This window comes from Notolepis coatsorum (genome assembly GCF_963971535.1).
Source record: "Notolepis coatsorum genome assembly, chromosome: 19".
Lineage (NCBI taxonomy): Eukaryota > Metazoa > Chordata > Actinopteri > Aulopiformes > Paralepididae > Notolepis > Notolepis coatsorum.
The window spans coordinates 38,361,984-38,380,641 of NC_140183.1; the positions used below are offsets into that span (position 1 = coordinate 38,361,984).

At 49.8% G+C, this 18,658-nt stretch overlaps 1 protein-coding gene across 1 annotated transcript in view; it reads right to left on the bottom strand.

The window, feature by feature from the left end:
- The window catches only part of scap (SREBF chaperone), a 211,039-nt gene that overhangs the window by 27,463 nt on the left and 164,918 nt on the right, over positions 1-18,658 (bottom strand). Inside the window, 1 exon segment of the mRNA XM_084336159.1 lies at positions 8,626-8,708. Coding sequence (XP_084192285.1) covers positions 8,626-8,708 — 83 coding nt within the window.

The following is an 18,658-nucleotide window of genomic DNA, read 5'->3' on the forward strand; positions in this document are numbered from 1 at the left end:
AAGTACCAGCCCAAGACGACACGCCAGAGGAGACTCGCCTAGGAGGCCTCTCCCCCAACGCTCGCTGATGTATCAGTCACCCACGGCGTCATACATCGCCACGCCGTCAATCCCAGACTTCGTCTATGAGAATCGAGCACAGTACACGGAGCTCCGGATGTGCCTAGAGACAATGATTGTGGATGTCGCTGATGAACGCCACAAGTATGCAATATTACTGAAGCACCTGAAAGTACCGCGAGCGCACAATATAGCGCTGGCCTACGCCTCCTCTTCGACACCATACACAGCGGCCCTTGCAGCGCTGGACCAGAGATATGGACGTATATGGGATTACGTGATAGAAGAGATAAGGCATATTGACCGCCTACCCCCAGCCACAGACAATCGAGCACTGGACGACCTGTCCATCAGAGTGCAGTCCCTGGTAGGGATGCTGGGAGCGCAGAGGGAAAAGGGTAGGCATGAACTATACGCCAACTCAAATGTAGAGAGGATCTTGGAGAAGCTACCGCCCGCCCGACAGGAGCGCTTTAGGCGGCAGAGAGACCACCGAGACCCTAATGGCCCCGAACCGAACCTCCTCGATATAGCCGACTTCCTAGCGAGAGAAGTCAGCAGCTTACGGCTAGATACATTCGGACGGAGCACCCCTGGCTCCAGAGAAGGAACCAGGAGACTAAATGATGGAAGAAGATCGGTGACTGTCATGCACCAATCAGAGTCAGTACCGCAGCACTCCAACCACAACACCCCCTCGACGAAAGAGGACCAGTGGAAGATTGAGTGCCAGTACTGTGGGGGAGAACATCGGCTCCACCAGTGCGAGGATTTCAAGAAGCTGACCACGGATGATGTGAGCCAGTGGGTCAAGGACCACCGCCGCTGCTTCCGCTGCGCGCGCAGCCACCTAGCAGCTGAGTGCCACCTGAAGAAAAAGTGCAGCAGGTGCGGTGGCACCCACCTGGAGGTCCTGCACGACATCAACAAGCGTCACCCAGGACAACAGAGTGGGCCCGTCGCGGTCATGTACCACGCCGAGGCGGTGGCACCAGAACCAAAGTTCCACCAGACCGCTCCCTACTGTACCTACTGCGACGGCGGACACTGGCTGGCACAGTGCGCCGAATATAAGACACTGAACCCCGTCCAAGTGAACCAGTGGCGCCAGGCGGCCCAGGCGGGCGCCGTTTACCGCGCAGCACGGTGCGGAGCCCACCAGAAGGTCCAAGACAACCAACTAGCAGGAGTGCTCCACATTGACCAGCACAGCGGGACCCCCCGTGTGCTCCTCAAAGTGGTCAGAGTGCTCCTGAGCCACGGGGACAAAGTCATGGACACTTACGCCGTCCTTGATGACGGGTCAGAGAAGACCCTTCTGCTCGCGTCCGCTGCGGCCCAGCTGGGACTGCGGGGGAGCGAGAACCAAATGACGATTCGGACAATAAGAAGAGATTTAAAGACGATAAAGGGCGAGAATGTCTCCTTCACTATCGCAGCAAGCGGGCAGCCAGAGCGACGGTACAAGATCACAAATGCTTTCACCAGCCAAGAAATAGGACTCTCGCAGTACACCTACCCTGTCACCAAGTTGATGGATAAATATGTGCACCTGCGCCAATTACCTATCCCGCTCATGGACGGCGCTACCCCGACCCTGTTGATAGGCTCCGACCATGCAGAACTCATAGTCCCGATAGACCGGGTCCATACAGGACCCAGAGGTTGTCCTGCAGCAGTCGAGACCCGCCTAGGATGGACATTACAAGGGCCCCTCGCTAAATCTCTCAACCGAACAGCAGCCACTAGTTGCCTCCACTCCAGAGAGACAGAAGAAGACACCGGCCTCTCCCCCATACAGCAGAGGCTATTGACATTAAGCGAGAGGCCCGTGAGAGAACCGTGGGTACCAGAGGGAGTTCGGAACTCCACCCCCCTCAGCTGCGCTTCAGACGTAGCTGACCTCGAACCCAGCACCCCAAGCGACTCCTTGACGGGGCGGCCGGGACCGGCCCCTCCTCACACGGGGTACAGAGCGAACAAGAGAAACAGACGGAGGAGGAGAAAGCACAGCCAAGCCAAGATCAAAGCAGTCTCAGGCCCGCTTCCTCCTAAGCCCCCCTTCATCCCGTCTAGCCGTCATGACCACAGACCAGTCACCACCCCGAGCTGCGTGGCCGGCCGGCCGCGTAAGCAAAGTGACCACCGGTACCGACGGAAAGGTCAGAGTGGCAGAAGTGCTCGGCCAAGGGCGGATCTACAACCGACCCGTGGCGAGGCTGATCGAGTTGCCAAGGCTCCCCGACTTGCCTAATGACGACCATGACCCCTGACTTTGTGAACTGACCGACCCCTCACAGACATTGAGTGGTGGACAGTGCGGTTAATCTGCCCCTGCTTAGCTAATTAGGTGGGACTAATTAGGGGGCGGCTGTTACAAAGGGTCAGACTAAACCGAATATATATATTTGTTGCCTGAGATCCCATGTATAGTATTTGTATATCGTTTGATATCCCCTGTATATTCCTTGTACAATATGCACGGAATATCCCTTTAGTCTAGCAGGACAGACCATAATATTCATTCCTCTATTGGAAGCGACCCCCCTGGCGCCAGGCACCGAGTAAAGCCTTGCCCACTCGAGCTGACTTGAAAGGTACCGACGAGATATGTCTGAACATGCCCGCTTTTCGCCCACGGCTACGAGACCTAGGGGCGACAGAAATGAGATAGGTACTATTTGTTCACCGTGGATATAAATATGGCGCAAGAATACAGAACCCCCCTTGCAGTTCCTCTTCAGTTCGCCTTCAGTTCAGTCTGGTTCAGTTACCAAGTAAAGCCTTACCCACTACGTAACGTGAGGTATAGCAGGGCTCGTATCGCCCAAGATAGAATCGTGTTATCCTAAATACGTCTGTTTGTCGTATCGTTCTCTATATATTAGTAAACCTTCATTACGAGTCAACGACCACGTGAAGTGGGCAATTGTGTGTCTATAATAGAGCACTTATTGCCGCGTGCTAATAGTACAGTAACGTCAAGTTCAGCCGTGCACTACCGCACCGGAGAGGATATCTACACCGGAGCAGCAGCACCACGGAGGACTTACACCCCGCCAGCGGTGCCACTCTCCGGGCAAGGATTATTCTTCAGTGCTTTGACTGTGGCGGCTGGAGCAGAACCGTCTGCCACGCTGCTGCTGTGGGAACTACACATCTACCGTGAGGACCATCGCCCAAGCCCGTCTCTGCCGGAGCAGAGACTTGACGGCTCTCACCTACACGGCGCGCATCCTGGGACCAGGTTGCCTATCCCCACTGCTCCAGGGGTGATATTGCCCCCGTGAACCATTGACTTGCATAGAGCTTTGGCCCCCTCTGCTGGCTTACAACCGGTAGTACACCCTTTCCCAGAAGATCCCTAGATAATTACTTAATATGCACTATTGATTTACCTGCACATTCTATTTGCCTTATAAGCGCATCTAAAGTGACAAAGTAATGTAATCTAATATTCCCCTTTGTGTAATAAATATTGTAAACTAGTATTCTGTGTGGAAAACCGTGTTATTGTGAAGTGTCGTCATCTAGAATACCTTTGTACGGTGTTAGCCAGCAATGTACAAGTCGGTAGTGATTCAATGATATCAGTACTTGATTAATACAGTCAGGGAATTGTACCCCTCAGTTACAATAGTATTTAGCGTTTTATTGATATTTTTAGAGAAAAAAAAATACAATGAAGTTGTCAAGTTCACAGACAACTCCACTGAGAAGGAGGGAGCGTGTAGACCAGGAGTCGGCAATTAGGTTTGCTCACAGGCCAAATTTTCCCCAAGCCATTGAATGGCGGGCCAGGATGAAAAACAATGGCTAATTTAATATAATGATAGTGAAAAATGTTTAACTCTGTCAAAATAAACGAGCTGCATAGGCATAATAAACTGTAAGCGACATATACATGTTTGCACTGTCTTTTTTCTATTATAAAATGCCTCTCAGGTGCATAACACATGAACAGATCAGTCATTTGATTTTAATGCAGGTGCTCGCATTATAAATCGAATGTATTATTATTATTAAAACACAACTCGCCATAATGCAGCCCTGCCCTGGGCTTATTATTGTTTCTGTTTCGGTCCTCCAAAATCCCTGCTAATGTTTGAAACATGTCAAATGTCCACTCGCGTTGAATGCAACTACTTATCTTCTGCCAACTTGAACACAGTTGCGTCATTGCCTCGTGTTGCCATGTCAACACGCGAGAGTCACCTGTTGCGATAAACCCGTATTTTAAGTATGACTCCTGTTTATTAAAAGAAGCTTTATGTGTCTTGGAGGTCGTAGGCTCCTCTTCTGGCTCATCAGTTGGTATTTCCCCGTTGTAAAGAAGCTATCCAAAGACGTTTTTTTTCTCTCGTTTTTTTAACACATTTTTGCAAACGTTAGTCGCTCGCATGATCGCATCCCAAACGCAGAAGTGAAAGTGAAATTCCATTGGTTCTCCCAGTCCACGTGACCATTTCTAGCATTTCAATTGGCTATAGCTTGTGACTGCAACTTGTTCCTGTTTGCGGACGACTCAGCCCTGCTGGTCTCTGACAAGAACAAGTTACAGGTTGAAAAAGCCCTCAGCTCGGAACTAGGCAAAATCTGCATATGGCTCGCCGACAACAAACTATCATTACACATGGGCAAAACAGAGTCCATTCTCTTCGGTTCAAATAACAAACTCAGCAAGACCGACGGCTTCTCGGTTAAAGTGGGTGACAATATTGTCACAAGGAAAGATTAAATTACCTACCTGGGTTCCATCCTAGAGGCTAATCTTTCCTGTGACAAAATGGCATCCAATGTAATAAAAAAGTCAACCAACGAACTCGATTCTTGTACCGGATATCCTCTCTGGTAAACAAGAATACCCTGAAGACTCTGGCAGGAGCACTCATTCAAGGGTACTACGACTATGCTTGCACCTCATGGTACCAAAGCACCTCAAAGGCACTAAAAAACAAATTACAAACATCTCAAAACAAGCTAGTCAGACTACTGCTTGACCCGACTCCTAGAACCCACCTCACCCCTGCCCACTTTGACAACCTAGGATGGCTTAGAGTAGACGACAGAGTACAGCAACTTGCAATGGTCTACAAGATACACTACGCGACCAAGGTACCCATGTACATGTCAAAATACTTCCCAAAGGTCAGTGAATACCACGATCACAACACCAGAGGAACTCCACAAATCATGTTAAACCCAGATTCGGCTCAAACAAGGGACTAAACACGTTTCGCAATTATGCCACATCAATGTGGAACGCCCTACCCAAAGCTGTAAAGGAATGTGAATCACTACCCACTTTCAAAAACACTCTCAAAGAACACCTACGGGAGACTGCAATTCTAAACTGGCCCCTACAAATGTCCTAACCCAGTTGTACAGTAAATTACCAAGTATGGCTTTGTCAGTATTCCAATGTACAGTGTGTGTCCCCCCTACCCAACCCCCCCCCCCCCCCCCCTCCGATGTACAGCCTTCACCCACCCACCCAACCCCACCCCACCCACCCAACCTCCTCCAATGTACAGTTTCTACGTCAAATGTATATACACCCTTTTTCTGGACACTTTTTGTATCACAAACAGTACTGTATTTGCAAATCTGATATGTCATAAATGTATAGATGTAGCAGTACTGTGGGCGGCTACGTGGCGTAGTGGGCAAGGCGCTCGCCACAAAATCTGGAGACGCTGGGCTTGCCTGTTCGAGCCCAGCGCTCCACATTTGCTTTCAGTTTAGCTGGTCGTCCGTACTAATACACATTGGCCGTATTAGGGGGTGGGAAACTGATGGGTGGGGATCGGGCGTTGTGGACAGCGACTCCTACAGGTCGGTTGGTGCGCCTGCGCAGTAGAATCAGGAAGTGTCGGGGGCAGCGTGAGCCTCCCACGTGTTACTCCTCGCCACTGAGAGATCGAGCTGCGCAGGTGAAAAGATGCGACTGCTGTTACCTCAAGTACCGGAGGGGACTTGTGCTATGTATGACTTAGTCCACATTGCAGCCGGCTTGTGGGAGGCAAGAAACAGCGTTCGTGACAGGGGAGGGTTGAATTGGATGATACGAAATTGGGATGGGAGGAAAATATAGAAAATGGGAGAAAAAGTGGATCAAAAAAAAAGATGTAGCAGTACTGTCTATCTGTATGTCATGTATGTCATATATGTTATGATGAATTGAAAATGGGGGACCCTGATGTAAACAAGACGAAAGTCTTTCTCTGGTCTGCATCCCCTTAACAATTGTATGTATCAAGTCAAGTCAAGAGTTTTATTTGTCACGGCATACAAGTATACAATGAAATGCGGGTGGTCTTGCCCGCAACGATGTGCAATACAGTAGTAACAACATATAATAGAATCCAATAAAACAACATTGTGCAATAAACAGTAACATAGTAGGGCATATCGGTATTTGTACATAAGTTATTTACAGAGCATGGAGGACATGCTAGGTCCTGTGGTAGTGCATACACTGTTAGCTACGGATGAGGCACTGTGTCTTCCTGTACATTGCTATTTTATACAGTCTCAGGTTATACTATACTATTTTTAAAGTGACCTTTCCTTAGTGGCCATAAATGTGGGCGTGTGCAGCATGAGTGTGTGCTTGCTCATGTTAAAGTGGCTGCTAGTGTGTGAGCGTGTACAGTGCGTGTATTGTGTGTGTGCTCATGTGTGCTTGAGTAGACTAAGCTGTACTGTACCCATTCTGCAATCTGTTAATACACTTTTCAATCAATCAATCAATCAATCAATAGTGACAGACATAGATATGATGAATAGATAGATACAGCTTCACAAAGACACTCTGGCGTCACAAGTGAATATTTCCTGCGCGTAAAATAAACATCATATTCTCAAAATAAACAGACAGGCCAGAAATGATTGCTGGCGGGCCCATTTCGGCCCGCGGGCCGCCTATTGCTGACCCCTGGTGTAGACTATCTTCGGTGCGCCGGGAGCCAAGGATGTTGACTGACCCAGTCCTGCTACAGAACCAGCACATTGACAGAAATAAATGACAAGCTGACCCGACATTAAGCACTGTAATGACTGAAATGAAATCAATTTCAGCAGGCCAACTCTGCGCTCTACAATGCCTATTGTGCGCTCCGTGGTTTTGGTCAGAGTCATTATGGCTTCAGTGGATAACCCTGATCTGCATTTAAGTGATGTTTTAATTAGATACCCCAGTAATAACATTACAATTGAATTAAATACAATTAGGCCTGAATGAGTCGTGTTCCTCCCAGCCACCATCAACGACATTATCAGCCAAAATGCGCATCACAGATTATCTGTACATTGACCGAGTGGAATCCCGTTCACATTACTGGATTTGTTTATTGATGGAGCTTTGAAAGCTATGGGTACAGTCTATGTTGGGTAACCTGGCGTAAAATCCTCTCTTGGCCTCCCGTTATTGATATATGGATGTTGTATGTAGTTGGGGGTTGGGGAAATTACGACATCCAACACTGCGTTTTGCTCCACGTTCCAATGTGGGTCTCAAATTGTGGTACAAATCAAGGAGAATGTGTCTCGGGTAGCGGACTCTACTTAATATTATTATGTTCTCTCTGCAATTAGACTGCCCCTCATTCATTCATTCATTCCTATCTGCTATCTCTGAAAACAGTTCCCCGTGGAGCGCAGTCAGTGCACCCGGTAGTATTCCGATAACGCTATATATAAACCATGCTGCATTCATTCGGAAAGAAAGACCTATTCCAAATGCTATATTTATAGGGTTTGACAATAATTACACTAATGTCGCTATTTTACAATGAACTATAATGAATTACGGATCATATGAACACATCAGTGTTGAAAGTAAACTAATGCATCCGGCTCATGGTGCGTGCAGTCTTCATATTCTACCGCTGGGTGCCAGGTACGCGCGGTCTGAGCTGTGCGTATATATACGCACAAAGTCAAGCACACGTTCAAATTGATAAGTCCCACACTTTGCTTAGAAATGATCGTACACACGGGTTACGCACATATCTGTGCGTACGCACCATTGATAAATGAGGGCCCAGGTTTCTCTGGGTAAGATCAGTGTTGGAACCAGGTTTCTCTGCGTAAGATCAGTGTTGGAACCAGGTTTCTCTGGATAAGATCAGTGTTGGAAACAGGTTTCCCTTCGCAGACCTATTTTCACTTTCAGTTTCAGTTAAAAAAATGTGTTTCAAGTCTTTTATGATTACCCCGAGAATGTAAAACCGTTTCAAAATTGGTTGTGCATTTTCATTTTATTTAAAAAATGTCCCTATGATTTCAGTTTTGCATAAACAATAACACTGCTCCTGAACCACTGTAACCCACCATCGTTGGTTTGGTTCTATTCTGAAAAGAATAATACAATTTAAATAAAAGTGGAGAAAACAAATTCTTTCATACCTTGAATTAGAACCACTGTTATTATTATTCTTTTATTAGGATGCACATTTTGGCCGATACAGATAACCAATATTAACATTTCGGGTTATGGACGATAGTACAGATGTTGATAAGATATCACACATTTTGTGCATAGTATTTTTGTGGATGTCTCACCTCTGTACTGCAGCAGACCCAGAGGCTTGTGAACCTCAACGGTGAAGAAATCTAGAGACCCGTTCAACCGGGCTGCCACGATTCTGAGGAAGAAACATGCACATTAAATACAGTCACATCTCACAAAATTCCTACTATTATTTTCCCATTGAATTCCAAAATCCTTCCATGACTGTATTTCTTTAGTGTAATGACCGTCTTTACCAACCTTTACTTCATCTGGTGTTGTGACTTGTGAGTGACTTTGTCAAGCTGTTATGAAAGCTTTACTCTGGCTAGAGCTAGTTTCTATTTAAAATTTACAAAAATTATAAATATATCAACATGATTTCAAATGTCCATGACTTTTCCGAAAGCTTATGGGTATTTCATACCTTTTCAGGCCAGGAAGTAAAAGAAAATAATTATATAACTTCCCCAGGATTTTCATGACTGGTCTCATCTTTCCTATGGTGTGCAGGACTGCCGCCGTGGGCTATGCATGGAAAATTGTGGTCACTTACACACTCACTCACTCACTCATTCTGTCACGGACATTTAGTGGAACACATTAGCTTGAGAATTCAGCCCCGATGCAGCCTTCAAAAGACAGTGATGGTGCAAGGTTGGGATGATATATGGGCTGCTAGAGTTAGCGAGTGTACATTTATTTATATATTTTTGTACCCAGGGACATTAATCAACATCTTCAGTTTCCACATCAATGTAAATGTGCCAGAATTAGCTAATGAGCTAGTTTTCATCTGTAGTCCCTGCCTGTATGTCTTTATAGTGTGGGAGTAAACCAGAGTACCTGGAGGAAACTCACGCGAACACAGGGAGAACATGCAAACTCCACCTGCTGGGGTTCGAACCCAAGACTAAAACACTTGAACGTGCTGTATCCAACCAACTTACTGCTTATCTCTTACAGAATGACCTCCTAGACCCTAATCAGTCAGGCTTCAGGACTGGTCACTCCACAGAGACAGCCCTCATTGCGGTCACAGAGGCACTTCACTTAGCAAAAGCGAAAGGCCTCTCCTCTGTCCTGATTCTCCTAGATCTATCTGCAGCCTTTGACACAGTCAACCACCAGATCCTCCTTGCGGCCCTTGCAGGAATGGGAGTGGCTGGCTCTGCGCTGACATGGCTGTCATCATACCTCAATGACCGCTCCTACCAAGTGTCATGGAGAGGGACCCTGTCGGCCACCCGCCCCCTGCGGACGGGTGTCCCCCAGGGCTCGGTTTTAGGACCCCTTCTCTTCTCCCTCTACACTAAATTACTGGGTAACATTATCACGTCTCATGGCTTCTCCTACCATTGTTATGCCGACGATACTCAACTCTTCCTCTCCTTCCCTCCCTCAGATATCCACGTCTCTGAGCGGATCTCGGCCTGTCTGTCCGACATCTCCGCCTGGATGACGTCCAACCACCTCAAACTGAACCTAAGCAAAACAGAATTGCTCCACCTGCCGGCCAAATCCTCCCCCCTAACCGACCTTTCAATCACAGTCGAGAATGCAGCTGTGACTGCGTCCCCGACCGCCAAGAACCTTGGTGTTGTCCTCGACGACCAGTTGAACTTCTCTGCTCACATTGCAGCGACGACCAGAACCTGCCGATTCCTCCTGAGCAACGTCAGAAGGATCCGCCCCTTCCTGACAAAAGAAGCCACCCAACTCCTCGTCCAATCAACAGTCATCTCCCGCCTCGACTACTGCAATGCACTGCTCGCTGGCCTCCCGGCCACTGCCACTAAGCCTCTTCAACTCATTCAGAACGCAGCGGCCCGCCTGATCTCAAACCTACCGAAGTCGGCCCATGTCACCCCACTTCTTAGGGACCTGCACTGGCTCCCCATTGCTGCACGAATCCGCTTCAAGGCCCTCGACCTAGCATACCGTGCGGCAAAGGGAACCGCTCCCGCCTACCTCCGGTCAATGGTCTCTAACTACACACCCTCAAGACCCCTACGCTCTGCATCTTCTGGCCGCCTCAGACCTACTCCTATCCAAGCTCCGGGAGGGTCATCAAAGAGAAGTCGCCTATTCTCAGTCCTTGCCCCACAATGGTGGAATGAACTACCCACCCCAGTTAGGACAGCCGAATCACGTCCAATCTTTCGCCGTCGACTAAAGACGCACTTCTTCAACCATTATCTGAATTAAAAAAAAATATATATATAAAAAAAAAAAATCTAACCCTAACTAACCGTACTGTCATGCACTTGTCCTAATAAACTAACCTACACTGTAGCACTCAACACTTTGATGAACATTGTTGCTCAGCTGATAGAGTTGTGCCCTTCCTGATGGCTTGTCGTACAGAACTTGTAAGTCGCTTTGGATAAAAGCGTCATCTAAATGACTAAATGTAAATGTAAAATGTAAAGACCTTCTTGCTGTGAGGCAGCAGTGCTAATGTTAACCAAACAACTTGACATTCCACAACTGGCAGAGCAAACACATACCGCTAGTTGCACCGTGGGTCTGGATGTTTTTTTTTTAGCTGGTTACCCTCATTACACATTGTAACTGAGGGGTACAATTCCCTGACTGTATTACTAGATATGATACTTACTACCACTACCTTTGTACTTAATATTCGGCCACCCAGTACTCGGCATAAATATATTATGATGAACACTGTCACGTAGATGAAACGGATCCAACACAAATGTACGAATTAGAAATAGGTCTTTATTTCTACACAGCGATGGTGTGTAGAGCAAGCACTTAATCAAATCAATCACATTTATGAATGGGAATTAGTATGCACTTTTATGGCAAGAGTATTCGTCGGTATATCAATAGAGAATGTCCAATCTCTGAAGGCGCAGGTGGTACATATACGACCTGGAATAGTTTAAGGAATAACAGCAATGATACTTTAATGATTATAGACTGGATACACTAGGGGGGGTTAATCCGGTCGCTTGTAAACCGACAGGAGTAGGAAGGGGGGGGGGGGGTAGAGTCCGGCTGCCTCATCCGGCCAAGGGTATCCCAGGTGAACCCACTGTAGTGCCGTTCAATGCGCCGGCGATCCTTGGACCGCAGATGAATGCAGATGGACTCTTTGTGGGCCGGCGTCCTCCGGTCCACGGAGGAGAGACGTGAAGCGACCTCGTCTTGCAGAGCGTCTCCTCACCTTGCGTCCTCTCCAGGGGGGGGGGTTCCAACACACGGCAGTGTCGGGGGTCTTTATCCATGGAATAATCAACGTATACAAAGCATAATCCGTGCCTGGGAAGGCGGGCTGTCGTCGGTAGAATAATCCGGTATACAGGTCCACTCGCTCGTCGGCTCTGGGGCTCCTCGGGTGCAATCTCACATGGGGTCGATCATCCTGGATAAACAGCCAGTTTTCTGCCCGAAACGATGGGGTGCTGACTACGGTAGTATTCTCACCGCACGAAGCACTATATATTAACAGACTATTATTAGCTTAATAGACTACGTCCAACTCGACGATATAGTGCCAAATATGACTATTCAAATATTAATATACACGATGTCTCAATACCGATGGTAGGCCGAACTTGGCCTTACTCCCACACGTGGCGTCGCGGGGAGGCTTTACGTCTGTCACTCTATTGGAGGGTAAGAAACTGGACTGAAAAGGAAGTCCTACTTTAGTAGCGCAGTATATATACGCACTATGAACAAATAGTCCCATTAGTGGTGCGGTAGCCAGATTCCTACGCGGAACTAGGACTTGTTCGTACATGTTGAGCGGTACGTTTGAACTGGGTCTGGGGGGTATGGCAGCCTGGCACCAAGGTCTCGACCAATAGTAGAATGGAGACTATTATGGGATGTTCAGTAGGCTAGAATGGATATTCAATGCATATTGTACAAGGAATATACAAGGGATATCAGGGAATATTAGAGAATATACAAATACAATTAAATATATATATATAAATAAATATATATATTCGGTTTAATCTGGCCCTTCACAACAGCCACCCCCTGATTGGTCCCAGACCTAATCAGTTAAGCAGAGACAGATTAATCGCGTTGTCTATTTACACATAAGGGTTTGCTGTAGGGGTCAGTCAACTTCACAAAGTCATAGGGTTATAGGGTCATGGTCATCATCGATTGTGTCTGGGAGTCGGGGCAGTTCTATGAGCCTCGCCACGGGACGGGTGTAAGTGCGACCCTGGACAAGCACTTCAGCTGCTCGGACCTTGCCGTCGGCACCGGTGATCACTTTGCTTACGCGGCTGGCCGGCCACATAGCTCTGGGCAGTGATTGATCAATAATCATGACGACTGTTCCTTCTGTCAAATTGTCTCTCTCCTTTACCCACTTCTGGCGGGTCTGTAGAGACGGTAGGTAGTGCAGTAGGAAACTGCTCCAAAACTTGTCGGCTGTTCAATACGATCGGGTATTTAATGTCATCCGGTAGATTGGGGGCGCTGCGTAGGCGACCACCCACTCTGATGAGGGTATGAGCGTCGCTCTCGGGGGCCAGATGAATTAATCTGCTGTCGGATGGGACGGGCTTTCCTCCCTGTAGACAGGCCAATTCATCGGGGAACGAGTCTCTCTGGGCTCGCTGCAGTAGAAGCAATTCTGCTTCCTCGTAGTTAGCTGCTGACATATCAGCGGGGGACTTGCACTCCGGGTGGTACCGCAGGAATGTTCTTTGTTGTGCACTCTCTATGGACGTGCAATCGTCTATGTTAGGGTCGGTGGAGGCTACGGTGCTCAATCCACAGAACACAGACTTCTTATTTTCCACCTCCTCTGGACTTGCTTCCCTCGGGATAGGCATGGGCCACTGTCCTTCCGGGAGTCTTAGGAATGCGGGGCCGTCACTGTAAGCATTGTGACGGGTGAGGTCATCCAGGGGCATCCCCCGGGTGATGACGTCAGCTGGGTTCTGTTTTGTATCAACGTAGCGCCACTCTGTTTCTCCGGTTAACTCTTCGGTTAAGTCTTGAATCTCGGTGACTCTGACTCCCACGAAGACTTTGTACTTGCATGAGTCCGATTTGATCCAGGCGAGTACCGTCGTGGAATCTGACCACAGGATTGTTCTAGACACCGGTATGGTGAGCTCACGTTGGATGAGCGTGGCTAGGTGCGCTCCGGCTAGGGCTGCGCAGAGCTCTAGACGTGGGATAGATTGTTGCTTGCGTGGGGCTATTCTCGAGCGGGCGAGGACAAATGCTGTGTAGATCTCTCCCCCCTTTTCTTGGGCCCGCAAGTAGGCTACTGATCCGTATGCGACCTCTGAGGCGTCACTGAAGACGTGTAAGTCCATTTTACATGTCTCTGGCCTCACCGTGGGTGGGAAGTAGCTTCGGCGCATATTAACGCCTGGGAGTGAGTGGAGCTCCATCTCCCACTCTCTCCAGGTGGATGCAAGGTGTGCGGGAATGGGGTCGTCCCAGCCCTGGTCCTTGTCCCACAATGCTCGTACAATCATTTTTGCCCTGGTGGTGTACGGTAGAATACATCCTAGCGGGTCATATTGTCGGGCGAGTGTTGTGTACACACTCCGTCTGGTGGTCGGCGCCGCCGCCGGCCTTCCCTGCTCCGTAGTCAGGGGCTTGTGTCTGTAGTGAAGCGAATCTGTTTTGAATCGCCACACCAATCCCAGGGTCATCTCCTGGGCTTCTCCCGGGATTGTAGCCATCCAGGTCTCGCTGCTGGCTGCCTTGTCCTCGGAGGAGAGGCTGCGCAGTACTTGCGGATCGCTGCTGGCCCACTGCCTGAGATCAAAGCCGCCTTTGATCAATGAGGCGCGGAGTTTAATCAGGAGAGCCTCGGCTTCTTCCTGGGTTGAAAGGCTTTGTAGACAGTTGTCTACGTAGAAGCTGTTCTTTACGCTGTCTCGGACCTCTTCGTCCGCTGCTGGGTCCTCTGCTACATGTTTCTGTAGTGCAAATGTAGCACAGCAGGGGCTGCACGTCGTTCCGAAGGGGAGGACTTCCCATTGGTAGATGGCTGGGTGCTCATCTCCTGGCTTCTCTCTCCATAGGAACCGTAACAGGGGCTTGTCCTCCTCTACTAATCTCACCTGCAGGAACATTCCTTTAATGTCCCCGCTGATGGCCACCTTTTCCTGGCGGAAGCGGAGTAGAACGCCGAGTAGGGAGGGGCCGAGTGTGGGACCGGGCAGTAACTCTTTATTCAGATTTTGGGATCCGATCTGGTAGCTGCAGTTAAATACTATGCGGTCTTTACCGTTGTGATGGACCTTGTGGTGAGGCACGTACCACGATTCAGTGGTCTGGTCAGCCTCTTTAATGTCCATCTTTGTGACGTGTCCCGCTGTGATGAGCTTCTCAATCTCAGCGCGGTATACACTCTCTTGGGCGGGGTTCTTGGCTAAGCGCCGCTCCGTGTTCAGCAGGTACCGTTCTGTGGCGTCTGTCTTGGCGTGGAAAGTAGGCATTCCTTCTCGCCGCAGGAGTGGCGTGGCGTATCTCAACACGCCGTTGACCGGGACTCTCTTGGTCCCTGTCTCGAGGAGGTGAATGGCGTAAATGTCATCTTTAGAGCGAATGTCTTTCTTTCCGTTCTTAAAGGGCATTTGTTCCAAGGTCCATAACCGCTCTACGTGTTGCAGGAGTGCGGTTTCTCCCTCTGTGACTCGGGAGTGGAGACATCTAGTGGCTGTACTTCGGTTGAGAGATTTGGCGAGCGGGCCTTGGAGAGTCCATCCCAAACGGGTCTCGACTGCTGCAGGACAGCCTCGGGGTCCGGTATGAACCCGGTCTATCGGGACAATGAGGTCTGCATGGTCGGAGCCTATCAACAGGGTCGGCATAGCATTGTCTATGAGCGGGATCGGTAACTTGCGCAGATGTGCATATTTCTCCATCAGCTTGGCGACGGGGTATGTGTACCGCGACAGTCCTATTTCTTGGCTGGTGAAAGCGTCTGTAATCTGGTACCGTCGCTCAGGCTGGCCGCTTGCTGCGATAGAGAATGAGACATTCTCGCCCTTTATCGTCTTCAAATCTCGTCTTATTGTCCGAATTGTCATTTGGGTTTCGCTTCCCTGCAGCCCTAGCTGGGCCGCAGCGGAGGCGAGCAGAAGGGTCTTCTCTGACCCGTCATCGAGGACGGCGTAAGTGTCCAGGACTTTATTCTGGTAGCTTAGTGTCACACGCACTACTTTTAGGAGTACTCGGGCTCCACTGCTGCTGGCGGGATCGATGTACATGACGCTCGCTTTGCTGCTGGATGGTGCGGGTGAAGGGCGCCGTCTGTTACTGTCGTGAAGTATGTCCAGATGGGCTCCATCGCACTTGGTGCACCTTTTCTTTAAGCGGCATTCGGCTGCCATGTGTGAGCGCGCACAGCGAAAACAGCGCTTGCTGGACTTTATCCATTGACTTGCTTCCTCCGCGTTCAGCTTGGGGAAGGAGTCACATTGCGCTAGCCAGTGTTCTTTCTCACAGTAGGGGCACACTATCTTCCACTTCTCCGTTCTGGAGGGGGTACTGTGGCTCCTGCTGCTCGGTACTGACTCCGATTGGTGCATCACAGTCACCGATCTTCTTCCATCATTTAGTCGTCTGGTTCCTTCTCTGGAGCCAGGGGTGCTCCGTCCGAATGTATCTAGCCGTAGGCTGCTGACTTCTCTCGCCAGGAAGTCTGCTAGATCGAGGAGGTTCGGTTCGGGGCCATTCGGGTCTCGGTGGTCTCTCTGCCGCCTAAAACGCTCCTGTCGAGCGGGCGGCAGCTTCTCCAAGATCCTTTCCACATTTGAGTTGGCGTAAAGTTCATGCCTCCCCTTCTCTCTCTGCGCTCCCAACATCCCTACCAGGGACTGCACTCTGATGGACAGGTCGTCCAGTGCTCGATTGTCTATTGCTGGGGGTAAGCGGTCGATGTGTCGGATCTCCTGGATCACGTAATCCCATATGCGCCCATACCTCTGGTCCAATGCTACCAGCGCTGCTGTGTATGGGGTGGTGGAAGTCGCGTAGGCGAGCGCTATATTATGTGCGCGGGGTACCTTTAAGTGCTTCAGTAGGATGGCGTATTTATGGCGTTCATCCAATACATCCACCAACATGGTCTCCAGACACATGCGGAGTTCTGTATACTGGGCCCGGTTCTCTTGGGTGAAGTCGGGTACCATAGGCGTGCCAATGTATGACGCTGACTGTGGATACATCGGCGAGCGTTGGGGGAGAGGCCTCCTAGGCGAGTCTCCTCCCGCTCCTTGGTATGGGCTGGTACCGGCAGTGTACCATGGCCCGCTTGTCCAGGTGCTGTTCCTCGGTGCGGGTCGTGCGTCGTGCTCACCCGGGTATAGAGTCGGGGGTCTGTAGCGCAGCTCCGCGGGAGTATAGCCTGGGCTGTACCGGACCTCCTGGTCCGGTAGAGTACTGTGCTGTCGTCGGGCGTGGTTCTCCTCCTCTTCCTCTTCGTCTTCAGTTAGGTCATCCAGTGCTTGTAGTCTCTGGTTTAGCCTCTCCACAGGATATGCTGCTCCTTCCCGGTTGCTAGGTCTCGCTTGGACCGGTGGGGGGAGGTGGTCTGTGGGGGGTATAGACCTCGTCTGTTGGTCAAGTTCAGGGTTGTTTACTCGGCTAGGGGATGCCGCCCTGGAGGTGTGTCTAGACGAGTTCCTGGAGCCTCTGGCGGAGGGAGAGGGTGTTGTCCGTCTGATCAGCTGTTCTATTAGTTGCGCTTGCTGTCTGTCGCGCTCTGCGTCCCGTAGAGCACCAGCAGCTGCTCGCTGGCTGTCTGCTCGGTCTCGGGCCACATTCTCTTCCCTCTGAATGCGTCTTATTTCTAGACCTGCTCTTCTTCGCTCCGCTGCTGGATCTGCAGTCGGTCGCGTTCAGCAGCGGCGTTCAGGCTGATGAGGAAGGCCTGCTGTAGGGTCCTCTCTGCCTCGCTGGGAGAAGGCGGTTGTATAGGGGAGCCTTCCCTCGGGGTACTCCTTGCGGAGCCTTGGAGCTCTATCTCCACGGTGCTCTCCCCGTCTTCTTCCGTGCCGAGTTCTCTCTCGGTAGCGTTGTATTCCTCCCGGGACTCATCGGGGACTACTTCTTCAGTACTGGCGGGGTGTGAAGTCATGTCTGGTTCCCACTGGTCCCCACCGTGAACTTGGTCAGTTACATTAGAACCCGTAGGGGCCTCTATGGTCGGGGTAGTCTGGGCGTTGGGGTTAGACATACTTTTACTTTCTAGTTTTACCGCGTTTACTGTTAGTAGAAGACTAGGTTGTTGACTGACAGCGTAAGCCTCTAAGTACTGAGGGAGCCGTCGTTCGCGCTGCGGGCGTTGGTTAGGAGGATCGTTTCGTGGAGTGTTCATCATAGGCCATTTCAATATTAATAACACTATATTAATATTACACTAATTACCATCCGGCTCGAAGGACCAATTGTAACTGAGGGGTACAATTCCCTGACTGTATTACTAGATATGATACTTACTACCACTACCTTTGTACTTAATATTCGGCCACCCAGTACTCGGCATAAATATATTATGATGAACACTGTCACGTAGATGAAACGGATCCAACACAAATGTACGAATTAGAAATAGGTCTTTATTTCTACACAGCGATGGTGTGTAGAGCAAGCACTTAATCAAATCAATCACATTTATGAATGGGAATTAGTATGCACTTTTATGGCAAGAGTATTCGTCGGTATATCAATAGAGAATGTCCAATCTCTGAAGGCGCAGGTGGTACATATACGACCTGGAATAGTTTAAGGAATAACAGCAATGATACTTTAATGATTATAGACTGGATACACTAGGGGGGGTTAATCCGGTCGCTTGTAAGCCGACAGGAGTAGGAAGGGGGGGGGGGGGGGGGTAGAGTCCGGCTGCCTCATCCGGCCAAGGGTATCCCAGGTGAACCCACTGTAGTGCCGTTCAATGCGCCGGCGATCCTTGGACCGCAGATGAATGCAGATGGACTCTTTGTGGGCCGGCGTCCTCCGGTCCACGGAGGAGAGACGTGAAGCGACCTCGTCTTGCAGAGCGTCTCCTCACCTTGCGTCCTCTCCAGGGGGGGGGGTTCCAACACACGGCAGTGTCGGGGG